This window comes from Crocodylus siamensis, chromosome 1 (genome assembly GCF_052110815.1).
Source record: "Crocodylus siamensis isolate JL-2025a chromosome 1, ASM5211081v1, whole genome shotgun sequence".
Lineage (NCBI taxonomy): Eukaryota > Metazoa > Chordata > Crocodylia > Crocodylidae > Crocodylus > Crocodylus siamensis.
In genome coordinates, this window is record NC_143395.1 from 385,945,426 (window position 1) to 385,972,420 (window position 26,995).

General features: G+C 39.5%; 1 protein-coding gene across 1 annotated transcript in view; it reads left to right on the top strand.

Moving 5' to 3' along the window:
• The window catches only part of XPO4 (exportin 4), a 128,262-nt gene that overhangs the window by 63,913 nt on the left and 37,354 nt on the right, over positions 1 to 26,995 (top strand). Inside the window, exons 7-14 of the mRNA XM_090029113.1 lie at positions 7,679 to 7,791; positions 10,128 to 10,285; positions 10,554 to 10,728; positions 18,310 to 18,486; positions 22,294 to 22,436; positions 22,559 to 22,704; positions 24,143 to 24,320; positions 26,395 to 26,554. Of these exons, the coding sequence (XP_089885239.1) occupies positions 7,679 to 7,791; positions 10,128 to 10,285; positions 10,554 to 10,728; positions 18,310 to 18,486; positions 22,294 to 22,436; positions 22,559 to 22,704; positions 24,143 to 24,320; positions 26,395 to 26,554 (1,250 nt within the window). The remainder of the gene's footprint in view (positions 1 to 7,678; positions 7,792 to 10,127; positions 10,286 to 10,553; positions 10,729 to 18,309; positions 18,487 to 22,293; positions 22,437 to 22,558; positions 22,705 to 24,142; positions 24,321 to 26,394; positions 26,555 to 26,995) is intronic.

The window sequence follows — 26,995 nt, forward strand, 5'->3', positions numbered from 1 at the left end:
GGAAGCTGGCACTGCTGTTTCATGTTGGCCCCATAGCGGCAGCGGCAGCTCCCTACCTCTGTGACTGCTGGGTGAGGCTGGAGCCATGCTCTGTGCACCAAGAATGGAGCCTGCCAGCATGGAACAAAAACAAGGAGGAGTACAGCAGAGGGAGAAACAGCTTGGGGAAAGATAGGGGGCTGCAGGGAGGAGTGGTGGGATGTATAGAAGCAGCAGGGGTGGGGAGGGGCTGGTGGCACCTGTGGCTCCAGCCCCAACTCCAGGTTGAGGCTGCAGCTGTAGCAACTGCCTGTTCCCCTCTACCGCCTAATCTCCCTCTAGTTTAGATTCATAGATGCTAGGATCGGAAGGGACGTTAAGATTATTAAGCCTGACCCCCTGCCTAGGCAGGAAAGAGTGTCTGGGGTCAGATGACCCCAGCCAGATGCCAATCCAGCCTTCTCTCAAAGACCCCCAAGGTAGGGGAGAGCACCACCTCCCTTGGAAGCCCATTCCAAATTTTGGCCACCCTTACCGTGAAGATATTTTTCCTGATATCTAGCTTAAATCTGTTCTCTCTCTCTCTCTCAGTTTAACCATTGTTCCTTGTTACGCCAAGAGGTGCCCTGGTGAACAGAGCATTTCTGATCCTTTGCTGCATCCCCCTAATGAATTTGTAGGCGGCCACAAGATCACCTCTCAGCCTTCTCTTGCAGGAGCTGAAGAGGTCCAGGTCCCTCAGTCTCTCCTCATAGGGCTTGTCCTGTAAGCCTCTAACCATATGAGTGGCTGTCCTCTGGACCCTCTCTAGTCTATCAACATCCTTCTTGCAGTGTGGTGCCCAAAACTGGGCTCAGTACTCCAACTGCAGTCTGACCAATGCTGCATAGAGGGGAAATATCACCTCCTTGGTTGTATTTGATAAAGTGGAGTTAGCTTTGCTGATGATTTCGTCACACTGGTGACTTGTGTTCATCTTGGAGTCCACTATGACTCCAAGATCCCTTTCCGTGTCTGTGCTGCTGAGAGGGTAGCTTCCCAGCCAGTAGGTGTGCTGGATATTTTTGCGCCCTAGGTACAACACACTGCACTTGTCCTTGTTGTAGTGCATCTTGTTGTGTACTGCCCACTTTTCTAACCTGTCCAGGTCTGCCTGCAATCGTTCCCTACCCTCCAGAGTGTGCACTTTACCCTACAATTTAACATTGTCTGCAAACTTGGACAGAGCACGCTTCACGCCCACATCCAAGTCACTGATGAAGATGTTGAAGAATACAGGTCCAATGGTCTCATGCTTGATTGTAAAATAGTTAAATGGGAAAAAAGCACATTTCTTAATCAAGTAAATGCAGCAATTTTATTAATTTTGAATAGAAATTGTGACAATTGATCTTAATTCTTAAAAGGTGAGGCCCCATTTATCTGTATTTTAAAAGGCTTATACAGTTGCTAGAGCATTGGACATGGGTGCACTTCTGAAGCATCAAAATATATTGCATACTTGAAATAATTTTTGTTTTTTATTTTAATATTAGGTGCTCTATTCATTCTCAGAATTAAAGTACATTTTTTCAATCAATCGTGCTGCATGGATTTTTCTATTACATTTCAGACATTTCCATCACAAAATAGTGTTTCAGGTCATGGAGCTGTTGACAGAGTATTATTAATTTGCATTAAATTTCTGTAATGACTTATAACAGGTTTTGTATATCTTGAAGTAAAGTGAGTAGCAAAAGTGTATGCACTTTAAAATTCTTATTGAAAATTCTTACATGCTGCTTGAAAAGAGAGCTAACTGAGAGCATTAAATTTTGAGGATTATATTAAGGCAAGACATTACTAAAGAGGTCTTGTACTGTAGTAGGGGAGCTTGCTAATTTACTCATCTAAGTGCAGTGTCTCACAAAACATCAACTATACAGGTGGCAGCATTGTATTAAAATCTAGCATGCACTTTCAGTGGTGGCAGGAGCTGGTATGAAAGATGCGACTTCTTTCAGCTCACTTTAAAACATGCGCATCCCACTTTATAACATGCATGTAACATCAATTGTTATTTTTATCCATTACCTCTGTTAATTGCTAGTTCACCTGGTGTTTATGAATGTTTCAGAGGTTTTGGCAGTACTAATTGTAAATAACAATAGCATAGATTTCCTATTTTGCACTAAGAATGTATGACAGTGCTCTGGTATGTTGGCTTCTAGTGTGTTTCTTTTTTCAGTACTTTTACAACATTGTTTAATGTTGTTCAGTTGGATCAAGCTGGTTTTGATCCCTTTTTTGATAAATAGACCTTCTGAGAGACTGGACTAAGAGATTATATATCTATATATAATATAGATATTATATATCTCCTGTATAAATTCATCTATGCAGATCTTATACCTGCAGTTACATACTGCATCTACATTTTGAAATGCATATTGTTGGTTTATAATACTCCATAATACACCTTACCGCATGCAGCTAAGCTAGGGGAGTCTAACATAAGGCCCATGGGACTCCCGCTGTTTAATTATTTACTCATCATGCCTGTGCCTTAAACCCAGTAACATGGCGAAACTCCAAAGCCTCCCAGAAGGGAAGATAAAATACCCCAAATAAAAGCTAATGCTGAAGCTAATCAATATCCTGAAACTAAGTACACAAAATTGTTAATAATCTTTGTGTTAAATCAAAAGACTTGCTGATTGCTTGATTTCATAACTTCACTCATTGACTGATTTTGGAAGAAAAATTGGATTGGGAGTAGCAGAAAACATCTTTTGCTCTGTTTAAGAACTTTTGATGTCTGAATAATTCCCAAAAGAATGGACTGCCTCTATGATTTTTCTCTTGTTGATAGCTTTCAAGTCAAGGTATGTGACTCCCTGTAGGAGGGATGAGGAAGGTCGCCAGAAGCAATATCAAGAGTCAACTTATTTGTCTTATGACTTGTCTCTTTGGGACAGTTCAGTTTAGGAGTGTAAAACATACCTGTGCCCCTGGATTGGATTCAAATTCAACCTGAAATTATTTCTCATTGCATCTATGGAAGCAGCGCTTGGAGCAAATAGATATTCTAGAAATCTTGATCCAGATGAAATCACTTTTCCAGACTTCACATCTGAGATAAGACACGATGCTATCTAGATTATACTGCTGGGCTGTAAATAGTGTTTAGCCAGAACTACGGAGGTTGTATGTAAGGAAGTACAAAAGAAATTCTTGAAGGAAGAGATTGCCAGTCGTCTTATCCTCAGGTAAAAGGTGACCTGACTTCTGAGCTGGAAGTATGCATTTAGAGCTGACTTTTCAGGAGATGTGAAAACTTTTCTCGGTTCAGCCAGGTGTTGTTTTGTATTCTTTTTGAGAGTTAATCCTTTAATAATGGCCTAAAAATGCTAAACAGATTGACAAAAAGATTGGGATTGGTCATTTGAAGAATGTAACTAAACAAAATGTGGACACCATGTAGTTGAGACTGAAATCACCTCCAATTTGTTTCATCGTATGAATTTTTTCTATACATCTTGTTTCAAATTGTGTGACAATGTATTAGTTTCACAATATTTCACAAACATTAACTGAGTTTACAACTCCTGAAAAGCAAATTACTGTTTTCATTTTGCATAAGAATGAAGATGGAACAATGTCCTGATTTTCCACCCCCAACCCAGTTCCTAATGGTACTGACACCTCCTGAAACCTGGTCTTTTAGGTGACAGCCAACATACTGAGCATCAGTGTTCTGAATCTTGGTGTACGTGTACTGGTGGGGCTGCAGTAGAAATACAGTTTGAAGCTACCTAGCTTGGACATGTTGAGCAATGAGGCTGTGGTAGCACATTGCTTACTGTGGGATGCAAAATCTGCCTGACAACCCGAGTAAATATTTGAGAGCTAGTATTTGTGGAGCTGCAAGCTCCAGTAATAACACTGTTAGCAATACCTGAGTCATACCTTCATGTATATCTTCCGTCACTGTTAAGTGCTTAAAACACAGGGTAATCAACATTTTGTCTTAACAGTTAATAATGTAGCTATGCAATAAGTTCACGAATTAAACATTTAATATTTACTTTATTTTTTAAACAGCTGCCAAGCTTGCAAACAGAGGCTTTTGCTCCTTTATTAACCAAAAAGTAGTCAAATCTAAATCCACAGAGAATAACTTTTTACTGAGGGATTGTGAAATCCTGTATAGGATGAGATTCTCTTTCCCCTGGGGGCCATTTTCAGTAGACACGTGCCTCAATATTAGCAAGTAGTTATTTGACCCTGGCCTCGTGCTTGGCAAAGAAGCAAGCCAGGAACCAGTCTTAAAATCTAAATATTTTTTGTGTACTAGTGTAATGTTATGCAGAAGATTTCCATGGTGTTAAATCTTCTTTTATTTTTTATTGCTAATAAAATGCAAGTATCGGAATACTTCCGGAGTGCCTGTATTATACTTGGAGAAATACTCCTTTCAAATACAGCTCAGTTATACTGACCTTTGAAACAAATACCACAATCCAAGCCAAATCATCCCTTCCATGGGAGGAGGTGTGAGGGTTGGGTTAGGGGGGTCAGCTCTTGAGAAAATAAATGAGGCTTCATTGTTTATTCTTACCACGCTGGTTCATGGGGGAAGAGGCTTTGCTAACCCAGAAGAAGGGACTGTGGGGCCCAGCCCCAAACTGTGGAGGTCTCTAGAACATCCTGAGCTGCAACACTAACTTTAATCCCTAACAGCAGCCCTGGTACTTGCAAAGAAACTTGGTGAAAAAGATAATGAAGCCCTCTTTTGCATGGTTGGAGACGCAACAGCATGTTTTATGCCCTTTCCCAGTCATTGTCCTCAGGACTATGGAGTGCCTTTTGTGGAGGTGGGGTGAGGTCAGGTGGCTATCTGAAGAGAAGGCTGGCACTTATCTCCTGAGTATGCATCTGGAGGATTAGCCCCACTAACTGTGTTATGTAGATGCAAATATAAAATTTTATAATCTACTACTGTTCAGTAACATATGAGAGCGCCATAACTTTCAGGTGTTATACATGACATTTAAAAGAAACTATGAAGAATAGATAAGCACTTCCTAAATAATACTTCAATACAGCCTGCTGTTGTACCCTCAGGCAAAAAGCTGTGGTGAAAAGGTGAGTCTTGACATCATGCCATGAATGAAATGTCTGTTACTACACTCTACATATCAGTCTTTCAAGATTCAAGCAGATTCTTCCTTTAAAATTTCTCTGGACAGCTTCTGAACTTCAGTTGTTAATGTCATATTGATGTTTCTTTAAATATGTGTTTCTGTTGGGTTACAAATTACCTTCATTAGAAATAAAGAAAGTTGTCGTTGGATAGGAGTTGTTTGTTCTTCTCAGAATGAATTGTCTCTTATATTGCTGTCACTTAAAGAAACTGTGATAAGAGCATAAGAAGCATCATGCTGGGTCAGACCACTCATCCATTTAGCCCAGTATCCTGTCTCTGGTGGTGGTAGGAATGGATGCTTTAAAGATATAGTTTCCCTGCAGTATTATGTAGTGGTGATGCTGTTCTGCTCTTTTTAATCTTTGCTGTATTGCAGCCTGAACTTCTGGAAAACCTTCTGTGCCAGTACATACTGCTTCTTATTTTTTAAGAGTTTTGACAGTCTTCAGATCACAAATTTAGGGCACATTTCTCAGCATGTGTGTGTACCTGGACCAGTGCTAGGAAGTATGAAAGGCTGAAGATGCTACAGATGACAAAGATGTCATTAGCTTGTACGTAGTGTTGAGCATATATGAACACAATAGGAATTGCACCTGTACAAACCAATTTAGTATTGCCTCTCCTGGAAAAACAGTGGTGCGGATACAGTTCTGTTCTGTATTGTTTAGTGAACATAAATGGTTTTCCTACAAATCTTTTGTTGTCATGTGTGTCATCAGTCCATTAGTGTGAGTTTCAATACTAAAAATAACAGGATATGTCTGCTAAATACTGAGGCTTGTTAAAATAGTGACAGTAAATGACCTCCCCTGAGGTGTATTATGTAGCAGGTCTCATTTGTAAATTAAATCTAATTAAGAGCAAATTGATATACAAAGACCATAATACATTACTGATCCTCGCCTCTTTATATTTTACATCTGATTAAGAAGGGTTCTCTAAGTGAGTAAGTACAACAAGTAAAGGAATCTTGCTGTATTTCTATAAGATTGTCATCAGAGGAAAGCAAAACCTTTAACTTGCAGTTTAGGCTTCTACAAGATGCAATGAAATACACTAAGCATATAACTTTCTCTGCAATATGAAGTTTTGGTGAGGGATGTTTGCTTATAATAATAATTTATGTCTGTTTTATTTTCACCAGGAAAAACTGAAGCACTTAAAGATACTTTAAACATTAATATCTCACACAAAGATTAAGCAGAAACCTTATTTCATGCTTACTGTACGACAGTACATCTTTAGTAATCCAGTAATGTTCATGTACACATTGGTAAATTTTGATTGAAGTAGAATGAAAGTCCTTTACAGTGTTGTTTGCAGCCCTGGTTATAGGACACTTCCAGCTTGCAATAAGGCTGTCCTGCGGAAAAAATGACTTCACTATAACAGAGTTTTACTATGTGCAATTGGTGCTGAGTTGTATTTTGGTTCACTGCAGCACTCATGAGCCTTCCTTAGAGAAGTGGCAATAAAATAAAATAGTCCATTCTTTAGTTACCCTTACACTGTTGCATATACTACTGTATTTGAGGGGTTTTTGGTCTTTAAAAAAAAAAAGATCTTCAGTTACTTACTCATTCCATTAATTGCATGAGTCGGGTGGAACTTACTGACTTGTATAAGTATAGTAATAAACAGCATTTATTGACTAGAAATTGATTTAACCTGATAAACTAAAAGCCATATATTTGATTACTTTAATCAATGCAGTGGTATGCACGGTACACAAAAAACATGCATAAAAATGCATTCTAGGTTATAAACTGACACAAAATGCTGGGATTTGTATGTTTGTTAAATGGTTTCTCACATTTCTGGTTCTCTAGCTGTAGATCATTTGCAAACTTCAAAGCTATATATTTTTCAATAATTTAAGGTTAAAAGATGCGGGGGGTCTAATGATATCTTCAGTGAATACATTGGTGAAATGCATGCAGGTCCTTATGTTTCTCCTTTAGCAACATATGTTTTATATGACAATCACTTGTGTTGCCTTGAGCCTTTGTTCTTCACAGCATGATAAAAAATTTAGATTAATACAGGGCTAACATATCTTCATTCTATGCAGCATATTTGGCTATTTAGAAAAATAGGATATAGGTTTCAAAGAGCTATCTTTAGCTCTCATACAGCCTTTATAAAAGCTGCCAGGAAAAAATTTTTAGAAAATGATTTCCCATTTTGTGTAAATTTTAACACCTGTTAATTGCAGTGGGTTTTTTCCCTTCTCCCCCTGTCACATTAGACACCCTGGTTATCAAAGTGATCGTATCACTATGGTATGTCTCGTAATTATGATCAAACTGTTATCTGACATTCCTGAAACATTCTTTTTTTCAATACTTAATACCTTTTATTCCTTGGCCTCATGCATGAATTATGCTGTGTATGTCAAGAGGCTTAAAGTTTGTTTCCATTGCATTCTTTCTGAATGGATCCTGTTGTATCTAGGATTTTTTTTAAAGCCAAGTAGGAATGTTATTGTTGACCTTGACACCAGATAACTGGGCAGACATTATATAGCTATGTTTGAATCCTCACAAAATGTGATGCTAAAGCCAACAGAGTCCTGGCGTGAGACCCTTCTGGACAGCAGAGTTATGGAGCTTTTCTTTACAGTAAGTTTCATTCTTCTTCAGCTTTCCTAGTATAAACCACAGGGGAGCAGCTCCACCGTCTTGTAAAAATTTATTGTTGGATTCTTCCTGGGTATCAGGTAGGATTTACTGCATTAATCAGAGTTCTGATCTGAAGAATTACTGCATTTTTCCTAAGTGCTCAAGGTGTACAGTGCATATGAAGTGCCTTTTATCTTTTGATCTTAGTAATTATCAGTGTATATATGTTTTTCATACTGTGAACCAACATCTTCAGATGCAACTGAGCTTATTGAACAGTGCAAAGTATCATTTTCAGTTAAGGTGTTGCAGTTCTTTAAATAACTGAGTGACAGGTTTTCATTGCTGCTGTAGAATGTAGCTCAAAAATAATTGAAAACAGAAGTATCTTTGCATTTTTTTCCAGCTGATTTCAGCATATAAATCTTCCCTCCCCCGTATCCCTACATATGCACCAACTGGATGTAAACCTAATAGATCAATAGTAGGTCTACAAACTTGGGAGGGAGGGGGGAATCCTCAGAAACACATGGCCTGTTTTATGTAACTTTTAAAATCTCATATTAAAGTTGGCTTAAAACTAGTTATTTACTATTTTAAATTTTTTAATAAATTAGCATAACAGCAACATTCACAGAATATATGTAAATTAGTTATGCTAATTTTGTTTTATATTGCATCCTGGGATCCTAGAGCTCAGCGTTCTTCCAGGCAGAGGTCCCTTGTGCAGAACAGAAATTACTGCCAAGGTGATTACTAGACAAACTGTTTGTATAAATCTCTTGTACTATTTTAGAATTTTCTGACGTGGGAATGTGGATGCACTTTGAAGTTCAGCTTTTTACAAAGGAGATTTACTTGTTTGAAAATATATTTTGCTTCAGCATGTTTTTGGAAAGGTAAAAAACTTGCTGGCAAAACTCTTAACAGCCACACACAATCTGAACAGCTGTCTAGATGACCCAGACAGTTGCTACTGTCAGCTGTGAATCTCCTCATGCAAATACCGTTTGGGTTTGCAGGTTAACCCTTTCTAGTTTAATTGTACTAAGAAGTCTTTGAGTTAAATTTCTGGCTTCTGGATTGTTCTTGAGATAATTGATTGTTACTTAAAAATCAACTTTTACCAATGGCATGAAGAAGACTAAATAAAATGCATATTAATGATAATTAAAGAATACTTAATTTTTAAAAATTTATTTGCAAAAGGACACCAGGCAGAATGTTACTTTTGTTTTCAAACTCCTGATTTGCAATGGTTGAGTCTTGATGCTTTAATTTTTTCAAGTGAAGTAATGCATCATTTTCCTCTTTAGGCAAATTCTTATTCAAATACAAAAAAAAAAAATGCTCATAGTTGTAATTGCATGACTAGACCTAACAACTTTTATTATAATTTGAAGTTGGAGGTTAGGATTGATTTTTAATACTATTTTTCCCAGATAATTTAATGTGGTATGGTTTTCTCAACAATTTAAATATTTTGTAACCTGTGCATCTGTGTAACTTAGAGGTTCAGAATAGCTATATAGCTTTTCAACGGGATGAAATTTGAAATGCAGTTGGAGATTTAATTTTGCTTTCATCGAAAGCACAATTTTACTTAAAGGACTCTAAAGATGTTCTTTAAACTATACTTACTTTTATTACCCTTGTATGAAGAAACAAAATGCTTACTCAAAAAAATGTAAAGTCCACAATAAATAGTAAGCATTTATTTTAAAATGCATTTTATTGAAATATTTGACTTTTTCCTCTAAAACACTTGTGTAACTTTACAAGTAATGATGTACTACTTAGCTCACAGAAATGGGAAAAGATTTTACTAGTAGTCTTAGGTAAATATAAAGGTGTTGCCAAGGGTCAGATGGTGCTTGTTTTTTGTCTTCAGTGTTTACCTCTGCTAAAGAAGCATCCGTACTATCTTGATTGAACTTGTCAACTAACTTTAGCAAGACGCTATAGCCTAGGCATAGTTAGCATAATACAAATGACTGTCATTATTGCTGTTTTTAGAAGGAGCAGCATGTCTGGCTGGCTGGCATCTGTTTCTCTCTTTAAGACATAATGTGTTGAAGACAGTTCAATTTTCAAAATGTAGGTAGGACTCTGTTAAACCTTTAATTTTAGTGGGTTAATTCCTGGCTCATGGAATTAGTAATCTGAGGAGCAATATTGAAGCTTGCTGTGGTTTAGAGAGCTGCATATGCCACCTTATTTCAGATTGAATGGAAATTATAGTAAGCTTTTTTTGGTGTATGCTCTTTCAGAGAGCCATGTGACTGTTGTAAGAACACCCTATTTTTCCATGTATTAACTGTCTCACTCCCTGAAAGGTACATCGAAAAATCAGAGAAGATACAGATATGGCACAAGACTCACTACAGTGCCTAGCACAGCTAGCCTCTCTACATGGGCCAGTCTTTCCTGATGAAGGCTCACAAGTTGATTACCTGGCACACTTCATTGAGGGATTATTGAATACTATCAATGGGTATGTATGCTTGCCCTTTAAATTTAGGTGGCATCTTCTTTTAATCTTTTGGTCTGGAGAGGAGTGAAGTGGTGAGCGGGGAGAGCCAGAATAGCTTTTTGCCTTGTGTGTTTGGAGTTGTATTATTAAAATGCAGAAAGAAGAATATAAAGCACATAGAAAAGTATCTTTTAGCTTATTCAGTGCAGAAAATCCATCAATAAAATATTCCAGCTTCTTGGTGGTATTTCTGAATGATAAAAGAGGTAACTGCTGTTTCCTTTTATAGAATTGAAATAGAGGACTCTGAAGCAGTGGGAATTTCTAGTATTATCAGCAATCTGATAACCGTGTTTCCTCGCAATATTTTAACTGCCATTCCAAGTGAACTTTTCTCTTCATTTGTTAACTGCCTCACACACCTGACCTGTTCTTTTGGGAGAAGTGCTGCATTGGAAGAAGTGGTGAGTACCTGTTCTCAAACTACAGTTGATTTTTGGATAATTTATGACATTTAATTTTGCCATACTCTGAAAAAGCATACCTTGAATGAAGTGAGACCTTAACAGACTTATCATGACTTAGTTGAGCTTGGATATTTGTTACTTATTCTGTGATGTATGTGATTAGCATTGTTTGTTTGAGAGAGAAGAGGGATTGTTAACTTTTAGATCTTATTCTAATCTCGCAAGAGAGGCATGTCTGCTACTCAGAACAACAAAATTAACATTACGCACCGTTCTATAAATAATTATCTATTTATACTTTAATCAAACTTTAATTAAAATGTTGGCCAAAATACTTGTCAAACTAACCATCTTAACTACTTAGTTTTGCTAGCAAATATGCCTGAATGAGAAATGTTTATAAACACTTAATGAGATACAGATCTGAAAGCTTGGAATGGCTTTGTGAACATATGGGCAAATTAACTTACTGCTGTTGGGGTTTCTGAAGCTTGACTTCTGTTTAAATGAATGCAGCTATTATGTTTCCTATCACTGACCCTGTACTATTTTAGTGGCCATTTTTAAGTATGTTGTAACAGTTGACTCAGTTCAGGTGACATTTTAATGTATCTGGCTAGTCAGGCAACCCAGAGGCGTTTTTTCTGCTGTTTACTGCAGAGGTGTCAAACTCATCTGGCCCTGTGCACCAGATGAGTGGCACAGAGCCAGTCCATGGGCCAAATTAGGCCTGTAGACTAGCCCCATGCACTGGATCCATTATGTGGAGCTGATCTGCTACGGTTGTGTCCTGGCACCACGCGAAGGGGGCCAGTCAGGCAGCATATCAGTGTGTTAGAAACTGTGTCTTGACTGCTACTCCATTAGCCACAGCATTATTTAGGTGAGGGACTTAATCTTTCTGAGGCTCTCTATTCCCTAATCTCTAAAAAATTAAGGTGACGTTTGCATATCTATGACTGCATAAATCTTAAATACTGCATTTTCTCAGATTTCACCTGTACTTCACTTTGCATACTGTGTAACAGCACAGGGAAACTAGATGCAGTTGATGCTTGTGCTGCTAACAGGCTTGGCTACCTGCCTGACTGTACAAATGATAAGCATGTCATGCAACAGTGAACCTTTTTGGAGAAAAGATGAGGGTATTGTATCAAACAATGCAAAGGGGCTGAAGTCACTAATTTTTTGTTCCGCAAGTATCATCATCTCACAGGGGGATGTCCTGAATTCAGCTTACATATTCTGATCTGGTTTCAGGGGTGCTTAGTATACACAGGAGTTGAACACTCCATTTCTCAATAACAAGCAGCAGTAAATTCTCAGTTTGTACCAGTTCTTACCTCAGAAACTCCTGCCTTATTGGAAGGAGAGACTAAGTAACCTCATACGCCAATGTCCTGGGTTACCCAGAGTACATGAATCATTGGCAGCTTGACTGGATTTCAGAATTGCTTCAGGAAAATTCTATCAAAGTATTCCCCTTAAATTTTGTCAAGTGAAGCAGCATCAGGAAGAGAGATGGCAAGAAATTTTAAATTTGAAGTAACACATTGCCATCAGGTGAAAAGGAAAGGCGGTATATTATAGAGGTTTGATGATATCCATGACAGCAGGAGGCTGCAGGCACCTGGATCTTAGAAGTGTTCAGTTTTTATTTGGTGAAAAAGCATACTGTCTAGGAAAACTTCTGTCTTACAGACTCCATTGTGGAACTTGGGGTAGAACAGATGCTGCATTTGTGCTTCAATCAAAATAAATGTTCATACCCCTTGTCATGCCACAAATGCCTCAAAATTATGGCCACTTCATAGGTGGTATCAATTTGTGCCACTCTGTTGCAGCAGATGTGTGTTAAGTTTATGGTGGGAAAGTGTGGTCAGTCCACAGCTGCTCATGCTCTCCAGACACCTCCCCAGGATTTCCTATACAGGATCAGCCCCCTCAAGCCCCAGGAGCACCAGCCTGGCTTTCCCTGCTTATAAAGATACACCTTGGAAATTCTCCAGGATGTTCCCTGTCCACATTTGTGGAGGCATACTCCAGAGATTGCGCAGGGCATGTCTCTGCAAGTGGGGAACCCTGGCTTTTCTCTTTTGTAGAGAAGTGCCCCAGGGGACTCTTCAAGGTGCATCTCTTAAGTATGGAACATGTCATCTGTTCTGCAGGATTGGGCCCCTGCCTGATGTGGGACAATGGGCAACATGTTTTGCCCAATGAAGCACATTGGACACATAGTGCCACAGCCAGTCTGCTTCATTTTGTGATGTATGTTCGTACTCTTACAGGTGCTGACCACTTCCAATAGAGGAATGTCACTACCAGTTTGGAGTTTGTTTTGGTACAGCATGTTTACAAGTGTGCAATATCTGTGGCTACATATCGTAATATTCTTATGCATATCCTAATATTCAGTATTTGTGCCTGCATGTCCAGTATTCATATGCAGGTAGTCAACCTGAATAGACAGGACTGTGCCATCAGAATTCTGTAGGTGTGAGGCTGGGAAATGTGTCACTAACAGAGTCCTAATAGTCATTTATCTATCTATCAGAAAAAGGAAATAAGTGTAGTGCAGGTAGGCAAAGCCCTCGTACTAGGGGACCCTTGAAAAATTATTCTATACCTATGAATTTGCGTTTCTTGCAGTGGTTATTTTTGTGTTGGCATTCAGTGTTGAGATTCGGTGAGTAAGTTTCAGGCCGTAGTAGTTAATTGAGCTTATTATAAAGTTTCTAAAGAGTGATGTCTTGGCTTTAGTAGTGTATTAGCATGATGTCCCAGGAACTTTTTCAGCATACCAAAAATGCTATGGGTTGTCACTTTAATCAAGCAAATATTTAATTTTGTTGAAGACTTGTGTATGGAAATCAATTTGCTCTGTTTTCAAAGAACAGAATCCAGCCCAATAAATCTTGACTATGGCTTCTGTTTAGAGTGAAAAGTTAGATGGATTTAGGTGCTTTCGTTTACTCAGTGACTATTAAGACGCCTATTAAAAAAAACCCATACCCTACAAACTAATTACAAGAAAATAATCTACACCAAGCAATACTTAGAAGGTAGCAGCAGGGACACCAGTCCATCTACAAATATTACTTTTTTTTTGTGGATGACACTTTTGACAGTAAAAAAATCTCTGCCAGCATCCAAATGTAGAAGTGTGTGTGGAGGATAGGAAGAAGGAGCAGTGGAACTTGAAAAGCAATGTGGTTGGGAGGAAATAGAACACTTATTGCATGTTGTACAATGATAAAGAGGAAATGGCTTGGAAGAAGTGTATATATTAAAAGTTTGTGAGGGTGGAGGAGAGGTGAAAAGAATAGGAAAGAAAATTAATGCAAGGGAAATCAAACTGTATAAATGTATAGTGATGCCTTCAATAAGCAATCCTTCTCAACTATTTTCTTTTAAAAAGGGATGGGATAAACTGTTTTGTGAGAAGAGTAATTGTTGAGGACCAGCCCCAGCCTCAGGCTATGACTGGCTATGGAATCAAAGAAGCCAGAAGGCTTAAAGTAACATATAAGAAATCAGCTAGACCATCTACCCTATAAAGATCCAGGATCCAGTTTAACTAGACCACTGGTTTTTAAACTTTGTAAAATCATAAAACCCTTTCATATCATTACTTCTGCTGCAGAATCCTTGCCACTACTTAAAGAGAGGCTGCAGACCTAGGTGAGCAAGTCTGGCAGTGGTGGCACACTGGCTCCCAGCCTGTTCAGCCATTACCCAGAACCCCCAAACTCTGAAACTAGTTGAAAAACACTCAACTAGACCATACCTTAATGGAAGCTTTTTTTTTTTTTTTTCCATGTTGTCTCAAAAACGTCCCAAGTAGCCTATTCCAGTTCTTTACTGCTCTTATTCCAAAGAGATTTTTTCCTAATTTCTAACACTTTTTTTCTTTTCTGCAAATTAAGACTGTTTTGTGTTTGTTGTTGTGGTGTTTTGTTTTTCTCATCCTGCCTGCAGTGGACACAGGGAACATTTAAGCACCATCTTTTCCAGAAGAACCTTTAATGCTGTGCAGTGCTTGTTTATTAGGTTCCTTCCCCTTGCTGTCTGTTTCTAGAGAATACAGATCTGGTTTCCATAGCCTTTCCTCACAGGTCCTGTTGTCCAAACCTTTCATCTTCCTCACTGTTTTCTTCTCGATACACTGCAGCTTGACTGTCTTTCTTTGTGTGTTGACCAAAACTGGAGACACTGTTCCGTCGGAGGCCTCCCAGTGCTAACCAGAGCAAAATAATTGCTTTCTATATCTGATGTCTCACTCCCTTTAATATATCCCAGTATGACTTTTTACCTTTTAATGGCACTGGATGGTTTATTCCTACTTAGCTTGTGCCTCGTTTTAATCACTAGCTCCTCTTTTCCCGCCTAGCCAATTGTTCAGCATTTTTAACTGCGTTTGGTTTCTCCTTCCTAAGCGAAGGACTGCCTATTTCTTTTCACTGCATTTCATCTTGTTGATTTTGGACTACTTTCTCCAATTTTTCAAGATTGTTTTGAAGTCTGATCCTGCCATGCAGAGTGGTTGTATTCCCTACTAATTTGTTCACAAAATTTGTGTGTACCCTTGCCCTTTGTCCAAATAGCTAATGAAAACATTGCCTAAAATCAAAACTAGGTCAGAGTCATATAAAAGGTTGTGAGGAAAATGCCCTCACGTTTGACAGCAATGTAAAAGCTACACTTTGACTGCAGGTTGTGATGAGTGCATTAAGGCCATGATTACATAGGAGAATATAATTTAAGATGGTGTCAAAAGATTTAATAAAGATATGCTTCCCTGTTATCTTATCAGCTATTTTATGAGAGAAGAAAATTAGACTTTTTAAAATATGATTTGTTCTTGATAAGTCCATGTTGGCTGTTCACCTACAGGATGATACGGTATTGATTATAGCTTGATTGTTTAATAATTTATTCCAGTATCTTTCCAGGTATTGAGCTATTTTTCCAAGGTCCTCTTATATAACAATATGCTATGCTGTTCATCTTCTATTCTTTGTATTAAATAATATTTTCCTTGCTCCTGGTCTTGTTTTCCTCTATTCTTGATTTTTTTTCCCCCCCTTTGATAGTTATATTACGAGTTTCATTTTTGTTTATTTTATTTTGAAAACATGTTCACTTTACAGAGACTGATGCTTTAAAATTGTCTTTAAAATATTTGTTTCCAAAATGGTGGCAGATTTCCGGCTTAGTCCTTTTGCCAATTCTTTCTTCCCCACCCCTCCCTTCCTTTGCTTGCATTTCCATCTGCTGTTAGATCTTAAAAGGTCATTGGGCATTTATCTGGAGCAGACTTAGCCTTAGGTTGGGTACAGATGTTCAGGGAGGTTAGGGCAAGGTTAGATCACATTAAAAATGGCCACCTGATCTAACTTAGTTTGCCCAGGTGAATACCTTACACTAGTTAGGTGGATCTACACATGAACTGTACAGAAGTTCAGGACAGTTAGATCGGTCTAAAATGGCTGACCCGATCTAAGCTAAGTGTACCTCAGAGGAAGACTTACTTAGCTGAGGTCTGGTGAGACTGATCTAACTAAACTTCTGTACAGTTCCCAGTTACAGTCCCAGGGCTAGGAAAGCCCAGCTGCTGGCCCTACCCTGGGGCTGCACTTTTCCTACCCTACTCTGGCACCGGCCTATTCTTAGACCCCCATCTGCCCCCCCCAGTCCATCCCCTCCCATCCTGGGACAGACAACCCCATCATGGACCAACCAACCCCTGTCCCTCACTCACCAAGCATCCACATCCGTGCAAGCCACTCCCCATGCTGGTTTTATCACGGTTCGCCGATACTGGGAGCTGAACAAATCGGGGTGCGGAGAGGGGCAGGAGGGATGGGGGTGTTCACTGGGGAGGGGTTGTTTGTCTGACAGTGGTGGGTCAGGGGGCTAAAAATAGCCCCTGACCCCAGGGTGTGGGGGAGAGAGCCTTCCCAAACTCCCTGCAGACCCCACAAGGTTCCCATATCCTGCCAAACCCTCCCTGACCCCAGCAGTTCCATGGACCCTGCCTGCCCTCCCCCTTAGATCGAGTGGCTATTTTTAATGCAATCTAACCTCCTTGAATATCTATACATAGCCTTAGTCAGCTCAATGCATTATTTTATCAAGGCACCATTTTGGTCTCATTTAATACAAGCCTACTGCTCAAGCCTATTGGATGCAGAATGATTTTTTTTTTCCTGATTTAGACCTTGGCAGAGTGGCTGTATGAGATTATACACATTTTGTAGCCTGCTTGTAAATTCAACCTTGAAATACTCATGATTTAGGCCAACAATGTTAAGAGAACTTTTTTTTTTTAAATTTGGGAAAGGGGCTGCTTAGTTGTTCTGCCAGCTAGAAATTTGTTTCCTTCTACTTTTTTTCCATCTCTGCATGGCACTTATGGATAATTAGAAATGACACTTGGCTATTCTGAGTGCTTACTTTTTGAGGTGTGTACACATTACATGCACTTACAGTTGGCTAATGTGCACTTATGGCTCTGCAGCTGGCAGCCTGTGAGAATCAGCCCCCAGGATGTTTCCCCAGGTACCGCTCCACCCTCCTCCCCCACCTAATTGCTCCAACTGAAAGAGCAGCCAGAGTTTCTAGGCTCCCCTTCCCTTTTTTGATTTTGGCTGCCAGCCCCTGGGGGTGCAGCAGTGCAGTGTGGCACAGCTGGGGAGCTGAGAGTGAGCCTGGAGCCACATGGGTATATGCTGTAGGAATGAAGGGTAAAGCCTGGTTGGATGTGTGGTGCAGCAGTTGGAGAGGAGGGCAAAGGCACGCTGTACAGTGGTGGGGTGGGTATGGGTTAATGGTGCAGCAGTGAAGGGGAGGTGAGGGGCACACAGGAGTGTGATGCAGCCCAAAGGGCTCCCAGCCACATAAGTTTGATACCTTTGTTTTAAGGTATAATCCTTTTATGTTTTTAATTTGTAAGGTTGAGGCCTTGCTGTGCTTGTATGTAATGGGAATTTTAATTTAGGTGCCTAGGTTTTGACACCTGTGCTCTAAACACCTTGGCCTCAATAATAAGCCTTTTAAACATAAAATTTCAGAAGAGGCTTTTGTTGTTCAGACATCAGGTGTAGGGAGCAGTTTTCTAAAAACTTACAAGATCATTTCAATTTAATTATGTTCTTATCTCTTTCATAGTAATTGCAACTGAATTCAGCTTGCTAAAAAAAACACACAGCATATCTATTAAAATTTCATGTGGTAGGTCTTGTTCACATGCTTGCAGTTAAACTTGATTGTGAGATTTGGGGTCAGAAAGGAGTGTGCCTGGCCCTCCCTCCAAGTCAGTTTGGCAAGAATTATTTGAGGGGTTTTTGCATTTTTAGAGTATGGAAGCTGGTCCAAATGAACTCCTAGCCAAGATTTTGGCGGTACCCTCATTTCTCATTCTGTTCTGCAGCATATTGCAGGGGGGAGGGGTGCGTGGCTGTGTTCAGTGAGGGGCGGGTGTCACGTCAAGGACCCTTCCAGTCCTATGTTTCCTACTGCTGCTTTGTTTAGTCTTAGTTTTCAGTTTGACACCATCCCTTTTTTCTCCTCTTACAGCTTGACAAAGATGACATGGTATACATGGAAGCATATGATAAGTTGCTGGAGTCCTGGCTTACTTTGGTACAAGATGACAAACATTTCCATAAAGGCTTCTTTACCCAACATGCTGTTCAGGTTTTTAACTCTTATATTCAGTGCCACCTAGCTGCTCCTGATGGTACAAGGAATTTGGTAAGCTCTTAACCTAAGTTATTTTGGGGGCAAGAATGAGTAGTCTGTTAGGTTAAGTACAGACAGTCAAAAAGCCCAAGTCTAAATTGATTCAATCTTTGCAGTTTAATTTAAGCTACATAGATTGCACCAATAAGCAAGTGAACAGACGTTTGCTTTTGATTCTGGAAACAGCCACATGCCTGCAGGGGGCACTAGAACATGCCTCCCTGCTCAGCTGGAATAGACAGCTTGGAACAAAGCTAGCCCACCCACCCTATGATGGGGGGTTTGCAGAGGAGGTGCAAAGCATCCTGGCATGTTGGGGGATTCTGGGTTAACTTGAATCTGGAGGGGATCAGGGACAGAAGTTCAATAAACTAATTTAATCTAACTCAGTTAAGTTTTGATACTACATCCTTCTAGGTTTATCTTAAACTGGTTTCAGCTATTTGGAAAGTGGTTTATGTGCACTGAACTTGCGTTGTGTTACAGATTTGAACTGGTTTCTGATCACTTGTACTGATTTATGTGGAATTTCTGTCTCTAGTCCAAGTATATACATAAATAAACATTGCTTTAATATATGATACTTAATTAGCTTTGGTGGAACTCGCACAGAATTTTAATTCAATTGGTTAGCAGTAGCATCGGGGTGAGGGGAGGGAACATGTATCTTGCTGTGTTTTCATAAGGAAAATCTTTTTCCCAGCCTGTTTGCTTCTCTTGAAAAGAAAGGAAGGAGACTGGTTGAAGAATGCTTTTAAAAATTAAAGCTGTGTGAAACAGCACCATTTCATTTTGACTTCTGTTTTGAAGGGACAGGTGTTTCATTTTGCTGTTTCAAACCACTGTTCCATTTTGTTTCACTGTTCTGACGCATTTTGACGTTTCACCCATTGGGTATAAGGGGGAATCATGAAAATGCCTATAACTGTCATTTCTTGCTTGATTTGGATAAAAATCGCAGGGATGGTAGCCCCTTCTGAGGGCATGAATCCTGTCAAGCACAGGGGCTTCTAGGAAACTGAACCTCAAACTATTTGAAGCAAAACACTTATCACTTGCCAGCAGCAGCAGCCTGCTGTCATCCCACGCTCCCCAGGAGGTCTGTGGGGCTTTGCTGGATTCTTCCTGGGGGAGTGCGGGCCCCCGGATGTGTGCACAGGATGGCAGCTTGCTGTTGCTGCCGGCTGAGGCCAGCACCAGCACCTGAGTCTGCTTGGTGCAGCCTGTGCCGAGTGCCAAGAAGAACTCAGTGCTGGTGCTGGCAGCAGCACCATGTTGTCATCCTGTGTGCAGATCCAGGGGCCCAGGCCCCCTGGGAAAAATGTGGCACAGCCCCTCAGCCCTCCCAAGGGGTGCAGGCCCCCAGATGTGCACACAGGATGACAGCAGGCTGCTGCCACTGGCTGGGACCAGTGGCAGCACCAGTCTTCCTGGCACTTAGCATGGGCTGCACCAAGTGCTGGCCGCAGCCAGCAGCAGCAGCAGCCTGCTGTCATCCTGTGTGGACATCCAGTGGTCTGCATCCCTCAGGAGGAGTCTGGCACATCCCTGCAGCCCTCCCAGAGGGTCTGGGCCCCTGGATCTGCGTGCAGGGTTTCAGCAGGCTGCTGCTGCCAGCTGGGGAAATAGCCCAGAGCCACCCCAATCCCCAGCTGGCAATGGCAGCCTGCTGTCATCCTGCATCATGCGCCCCCTGGGAAGAGCTGGGGGAAGCAATCAGAGGGCTGGGGAATTGAACAAGGAGCTAGGTGTCAATATCAGAGCAGTCCTTCCCCCCTCTTCCCCCTTTGTCTCCTTAGTTTCTGTTTAGCTGCAAGCAAGACCAGCCCTCATTTTGTTTCAAAGCTTTTTCAAAGCCTTCTGTTTCATTTCCATCTTGCTGTTTCGAGCTCGAAACTTGTTGAAACAGCTTCGACACGAAACACCTGGCAAAATTTCACACAGCCTTATTTAATTATATAATAGACCATAAGTTCAAATTTTACTTATATCCTTTGTTACTACTTTGGTTTCAGTCACTAAACAGTTTACTATGACCAAAATTCTTCAGTGAAATTCTGACTTTAATGCAGCTGCTAATGCTTTTTGTGTATTAACTGCAAATTCTAATTCACTGTGCCCTTTTGTTGCATAAAAAACATATATAAACGTGTCAGATGTGGCGGGATTGGGCTCAAACTAGAAGAAAATGTGGTGGTGTTTAATCTATTCTTTTGGATAACATGGTGTAAACCAAGGTCTATTCTGACTTTGTGGCTCAGTGGCCAAGGCACTTTTAAGGATGGGGGGAGCCTCTTTTTCAACATTATACTACAACAGATTCTGAAATAGAAAGTCGGAAATAAACGTTGAGCGTGTTAATGACTGTCCGGTTTTTGTTGCATCAACAATACAACAATATCTAACTTGATAGTATGTAAGGTACTGAGATGCTTCAACTCTGAAAAGTACCATGTAAAACCTAACTCTCATCTCTTAGATAGGTAACAGGTGGTAATAAGAATGCCAAAATAGAGAAAAACATTTCAAGAGACCCTTGAATTCATATCATGCAGTCTTGACATAACTTGTATACACAGGTTAATACATGTCCTTCTGTGAGATAAGTCATTTATCCCATGGGTAACCTTGTAAAAGCCACAGCTGGCATTTCAGAATGCTTCTTGTTCGGTATCAAAGCAGTGCCTGGAACTTTCAAATAGAGAAGCACTCTTCATTAAGCAGCTGCAGCTTTGAAGTTGCCAAAGGAGAATTATTTGCTGGTTTAGATAAAGAAAGGAGGGGCTTGAAAGCACTTTGGAAGGAATTAAGGTTTGGATTCAATATCTCAATCCCCTTATAGAAAACTGCAAAAAGTTGGCTATTCCTTTCTAATCCACTAACACAGTTTCATATTTAACTTATGAATTCCTGTGTTCCCTTCCATAACAGCTCTGCCTTGGCCCCAACCAGGCTTCCCTCACCACAAGTTCCCAGCGGCTCTGGAGCAGCCCCCTGCCCTGCCACATGCCCTGTCAGTGAAGCTGGGGCCAGCCTTGCTCTATCACTGCGGCTGGGGTCTCCGTGGTGAGCAGCCACCGCCATGCAGGCAGGGGCCGCTGGGAAATGGAGTCTGCTGCTGGCTGGATCTGGCCCGTGGGCGGGACTTTGCCCACCCTGGTACAGAATATAGTTTTTAGCTCTTGTAGTCCTTCTTTGCTTGAATTTGACAGCCAGTGTAACCATTCAGTCAGTCACAAATTGTATTTATAAACCATCATAAAGACTGAACTATATTTTTACCTCTAAGAAGTAATACTCCTTAACAGGGTTTAAAACAGAGGAGTGTGAAGAAGTCAGTTTGCTTCCATCAAGGCTGTTCTTATATAAACAGCTTCAGTTTTTTAGGAGTATGCGTCCTTTCTCAAACAATGCAGATTCTCAAGTTGAAAGAGATCTGAAGTTAAAATGAAAATGTGTGTGTTGTTCAGTGAAGTTGGGACTTTGGAGTTTTTATATTGTATATTGGAGTACGTATTTTATTAATTTACCAATTCTTCTCTTAATTATTTGACACACATCCTGGGGTATAGGATGTAACTGTGTTGGTTTAAGGACATAGGCAGGCAAGGTTTTTTGGGTAAATCCAATATCTTTTATTAGACCAACTCAAATACCTAATAAAGATATTGGTACATTTAAATTGTTTCTACTTGTGGCCTTTCTCCTAGAACACCTTAAAATAAATAACAGAAAAGAGATTTTTAATAGTATTCCTAACAAGATTGAAATGAGTACAATGCTAATTGATTACTTCTGACTTCTTTAAAATGAAACCAGACTGCCAATGGTGTAGCCTCTCGTGAGGAAGAAGAAATAAGCGAACTGCAGGAAGATGACAGAGACCAGTTTTCTGACCAGCTGGCAAGTGTTGGCATGCTGGGAAGAATTGCTGCAGAACACTGTATACCTCTTCTTACAAGGTACAGAGTAATTAATAGAGCTCATATACTTTTGCTTAAATAATCTGATTAAAGTCTTGTGTTAAACAAAGTTTTTGTTTAGTTAAGGCAGCTGCATTAATTTTGTTATTGTCTTTTTTCAGTTTATTAGAAGACCGAGTGACGAGGCTCCATGGTCAGTTACAAAGGCATCAGCAGCAGTTACTTGCCTCACCAGGATCAGGCTCAATTGACAATAAAGTGCTTGATGACCTGTATGAGGATATTCATTGGCTTATTTTAGTCACAGGTTAGTAGTAAGTTTTAAACACAAAACACTCAAATACAGCTCCTGAAACTGGAGTTCCTCAACCAGACCTGCTTGCGTGTCCATCAGCCTGTATAGCTAATCCTTGTAATTGAGAATATGGTCATTATGGTTTTTTATGGTTATTTTTCATTGCATGTATTCTTTTCACACTAGAACAAATGAGCGTATTCTTTGTGCTGTAGCTAGACAGATAACTTTCATTCTTCATCTTATTTCCTTTATGTTAACAGTCATGGGGGTATTTTTTCTTAAAGATATGCTAAGCAACCTTTTAACAGAAGATACTACATGTTTTTTGTTAACTCCTGTTTTTATCATATGTTTTTGACTGATTCATTCTGAAAAATATTCAGCTAAAATACTTAACTCGTTAGCATTGAAAAAAACGGGAACTGAGACTGCTTGTGAGTATGTGATACAAAGGATTTGGTATGGCTACATAAGTCATGAATGGCAAAAACCTGAGCAAGTTATGCTGGGCATCCTATATAGAGTTCCAGTGAAATATTGATGCAACTAAAATGGCATCTGCATTGTGCCTGATGCTAAGTAGGTTTGTACATTTTTACTATCATTAGTGTTGTCTTTCATATCTGTTCATGAATCCAAATTGCTTTACTTACTCTGCCTGTGTCCCAATGGCAGAAATAATGGAATAAAAACGTATTTAAAAAAATAAAACAGGGTTTTATCATTTTAAATATTTTACCTCTTAATAATTCCAGCTCTTGATACAAGTGTATTGATACTACTTGTGTAACCATACATTAATCCCATAGGATTAAGTGTGTATCTCTAGGTCTGATGGGTATGGTATCAAACTCAAACTGTGATAAAACCAGGAGTGAATATGCTTTTTCCTGGACAACAGATAAGTGCTTTAAAAATGCCTTTGTCTACTTGATGTACATTTGCAAAGGAAATAAGGAAACACTGGTTTTTCCTAGTTTGTTTGCTGTGCTTTTAAAAACTGCTTAGAGGCGTAGAAAGTTAGCAATGCAGAAATTCCAACTGTGGATTAACAAGTGGAATGCAAATGAATTATAGCTGTAAAATCATATTTTTCACATGAAGAAAGCTGAACAAAGCAAGCAATTTAGTCATATATAAAGTCTGACTCATTTGTAGACATAAGCTATAGCATCTGCTGCTGAATGGGGCACTATTTCTGTATTTTATTTGGTCATTACGCTTTCAACCTGGTTTCTTGTTTATAATTTTAGGGCTGCTGCTTCCATTTATACACAGAAAATTGATGTGTATAATTAATATTAAGGTACTTACTAGTTAATGTTAGGGTTTATACAGATTTTATGTCAGTGACTTGTAATATCTGCTATAAAGTCAGAAGAGAATCCAACAAAAACTTAACCTAGGTTAGTGAGCTTTTGGTGACTTACCTTCTGTATCTTTTAAGGCTACCTCTTAGCTAATGATACTCAGGGAGAGACTCCGTTAATACCTCCAGAAGTAATGGAATATTCCATTAAGCATTCAACTGAGGTTGACATCAATACAACACTTCAAATTTTGGGATCTCCAGGAGAAAAGGCCTCTTCCATCCCAGGATACAACAGAACCGATTCTGTCATTAGGTAAGAATGTATTACAGTCTGTTAGCATAAATTATCCCACAAATTTACATAGACAGAAACAAATCTTGAATATTGATGGCTTCAGATGTAGAAAGGAGAGTAGATGTATTAACACTGGAACAGAAAAGAGATTTATTTTGCATGAAATTTAGAATGGGTAATGGTTTATCAGACTGGTTATAACAAATGGATGGTAAGGAATGCTATAGAAGGGGTAAAAAGGTGGTAAGAATTGTAGGATAAAATAAATAAGATTGTTTTGTGATTAAATTTGAAGCTAAAGGCAATTCAGTGGTCTAGAAAAAATTTGTTCTGGAAACGATGAAAAATGGAGCAACACAAGCATCAGTGAAACTTGGAGTGCTAAAGTTGGAGAGCTGAAGTCAGCGGATGAGTAAATAAAGAATCATGAGGAAGAGACCAGACAAATGATTGGAGAGAGATACAATTAGATTTCAGCAGAGATGGGTGGATTTTGGTGCTACAAGTGCCTTTGCTAGTAAATACAAAGATCCAATACAAATGTTTTCTTTCCTTGAAATATCATAGTGTACAAGAATAAATCTTATTTGAAGTGTGAAGATAGAATTGTGTAACTGAATTAACTGTGTAATGCCTTCTATAGAACAGTAACAAAACAAGTAGTTTCCAAATTATAAAATGGGCTTCTCTAACAAGAATAACCAGTACTTGTGATTGCTGCAAGAGTAGCTCAGTTGGCCCTGAGTGCAGAAAGAATGTTGTCACTTGTACGTGCACAGTAACTGGCCTATTTTAAGGAACAGTATGAGAGCTACAAAAGAAACTTCTGTCCATTTTTAGAAGGAGGATGATACCCATAAACCAGGGTCCCAAATGTTGGAAATTAAAAGTAAGGCATGGCACATTGTACTCTAATGGCTGTGAAAGATGCTGTACCCTAGTTTTGTTTTGTTTTGTTTTGTTTTAATTTCTGTCTTATGTTAATCTTAACCAGGAAGCTAGAGATGGCTTTTTGTCTCCATCAGTTCCCTGGATTGTCAGGTGCACAAGTTATATGGCAACATTATACTTAGTCCCTGTACAACAAAAGAGCACTCTGTTTTTCAGTGATAATTTTTCCACGTAGCTGATAAGAGGCAATGAAAGCAATATTTTCTACTCCAGCATTCTGTAGTGGGGAGAGAATCTGGGCTAAATGGGGAGAGTTTGGAGGTTTGTTGAGAATTGGGATGGAGGGAGGTGTGTTACTCTTATAGCAATCAAAATAAGAAGAAACTGTTTACTACTCTGCATTTGTGTTGCAGTTTGTACCAGGCTGCAAAAACTGTACACCTAAGACTGCCAAAAGTTTGTAGCTAAGGTTAAGTGGGGGAAGGGGAAGAAAGGGAAAGGTATCCTGTCTGTAGAGTACTTGGCATCATTCCAGTTGGACAGCTTCCTATTTCCCCTGATGTCAGAGCATTGGAGAGCATTCTGTGTACTGCAATAATTTTGGAGTCTAATTTCAAAGTCAGAGCTGTTCCCCTTTGCCACCTTGACTTCAGTCTTAAACTATTTCTGTCCCATCCCCATCCTCCTGTGTAAAGAGAGACTATTCATAGAGACTGCTTACAGATGTAAAAAGAAACAAACCAAGAAAAGCTCCCCAACACTTTACTTTAAACTCTGCGCACCCCCACACCAAACCCAGCGCATGCCCAGAAGAGGCATCACATTAGTTGGATTCACTCAACATCTGTCTAGATTGTGGGGCTTTTTTGGTAGTTTTATCTAATAGCTGATTGAAATAGCTTTAGATAAAAGTGACCAGAAAGCCCTGCTGAAGCATCTGATCTATGCAGATGCTGCAGAACTGGGCCAAACCAACACACTGGTTATTCCAGTGAGGCATTTCTTAACATTTGTAAGTAGCCAGAGTGTTTGCATGACTGTATTGAGGCATAAATATTTGGGCTTCATAATTTTTTTTCACTGTATTCCATGAAGAACAGAAAACTTTGAGACAATGCAATGTTGGGGAAATTGACCCTACTTAAAGGGAAAAAAACATCCAAAATCAGTCATGTATCTTAATTGTACTTCATATCTGCAGGTTATTATCTGCCATCCTAAGAGTTTCAGAAGTAGAATCTCGAGCAATAAGGGCAAATCTAACACACCTTCTGAGCCCACAAATGGGAAAAGATATTGTCTGGTTTCTTAAGCGCTGGGCAAAGACCTATCTCTTAGTGGATGAAAAGCTGTATGACCAGGTAAGAACAGAATTGCAGTTGTGATTGCAATAATTGACTAAATAATAGGCAGTAATACTCTTTAATGAAAGTAGATGTTGATGTGTATTTTAAACCTCAAGTGTCAGGGGTTTATAACATGCAAATAGTTGTTTATTTTTAAAACTCAACGTACACATTTGTAGTCTGAAAAGTGCGCCCTTTTCCCAAGGAAAAAAATTAAATAGTAAATGTCCACACTGGTGGGTTTTTTGTTTTGTTTTGTTTTTTGTTTTAAATGTAATTGTATAGGGTTTGACATGGAAAAATTTCTGATTTGTGGTTCCATAGGTAGAACATTTTTTTTGCCAAAGTTTTGGCAATCATGATCCTGTCTTTCAATCTGTGATGTCATCTGTAGTGCAGTGATTGTGGTACATTGCCTGGTAATACAATGGCTAGGGAGGGAGTTTGGCAGTGATT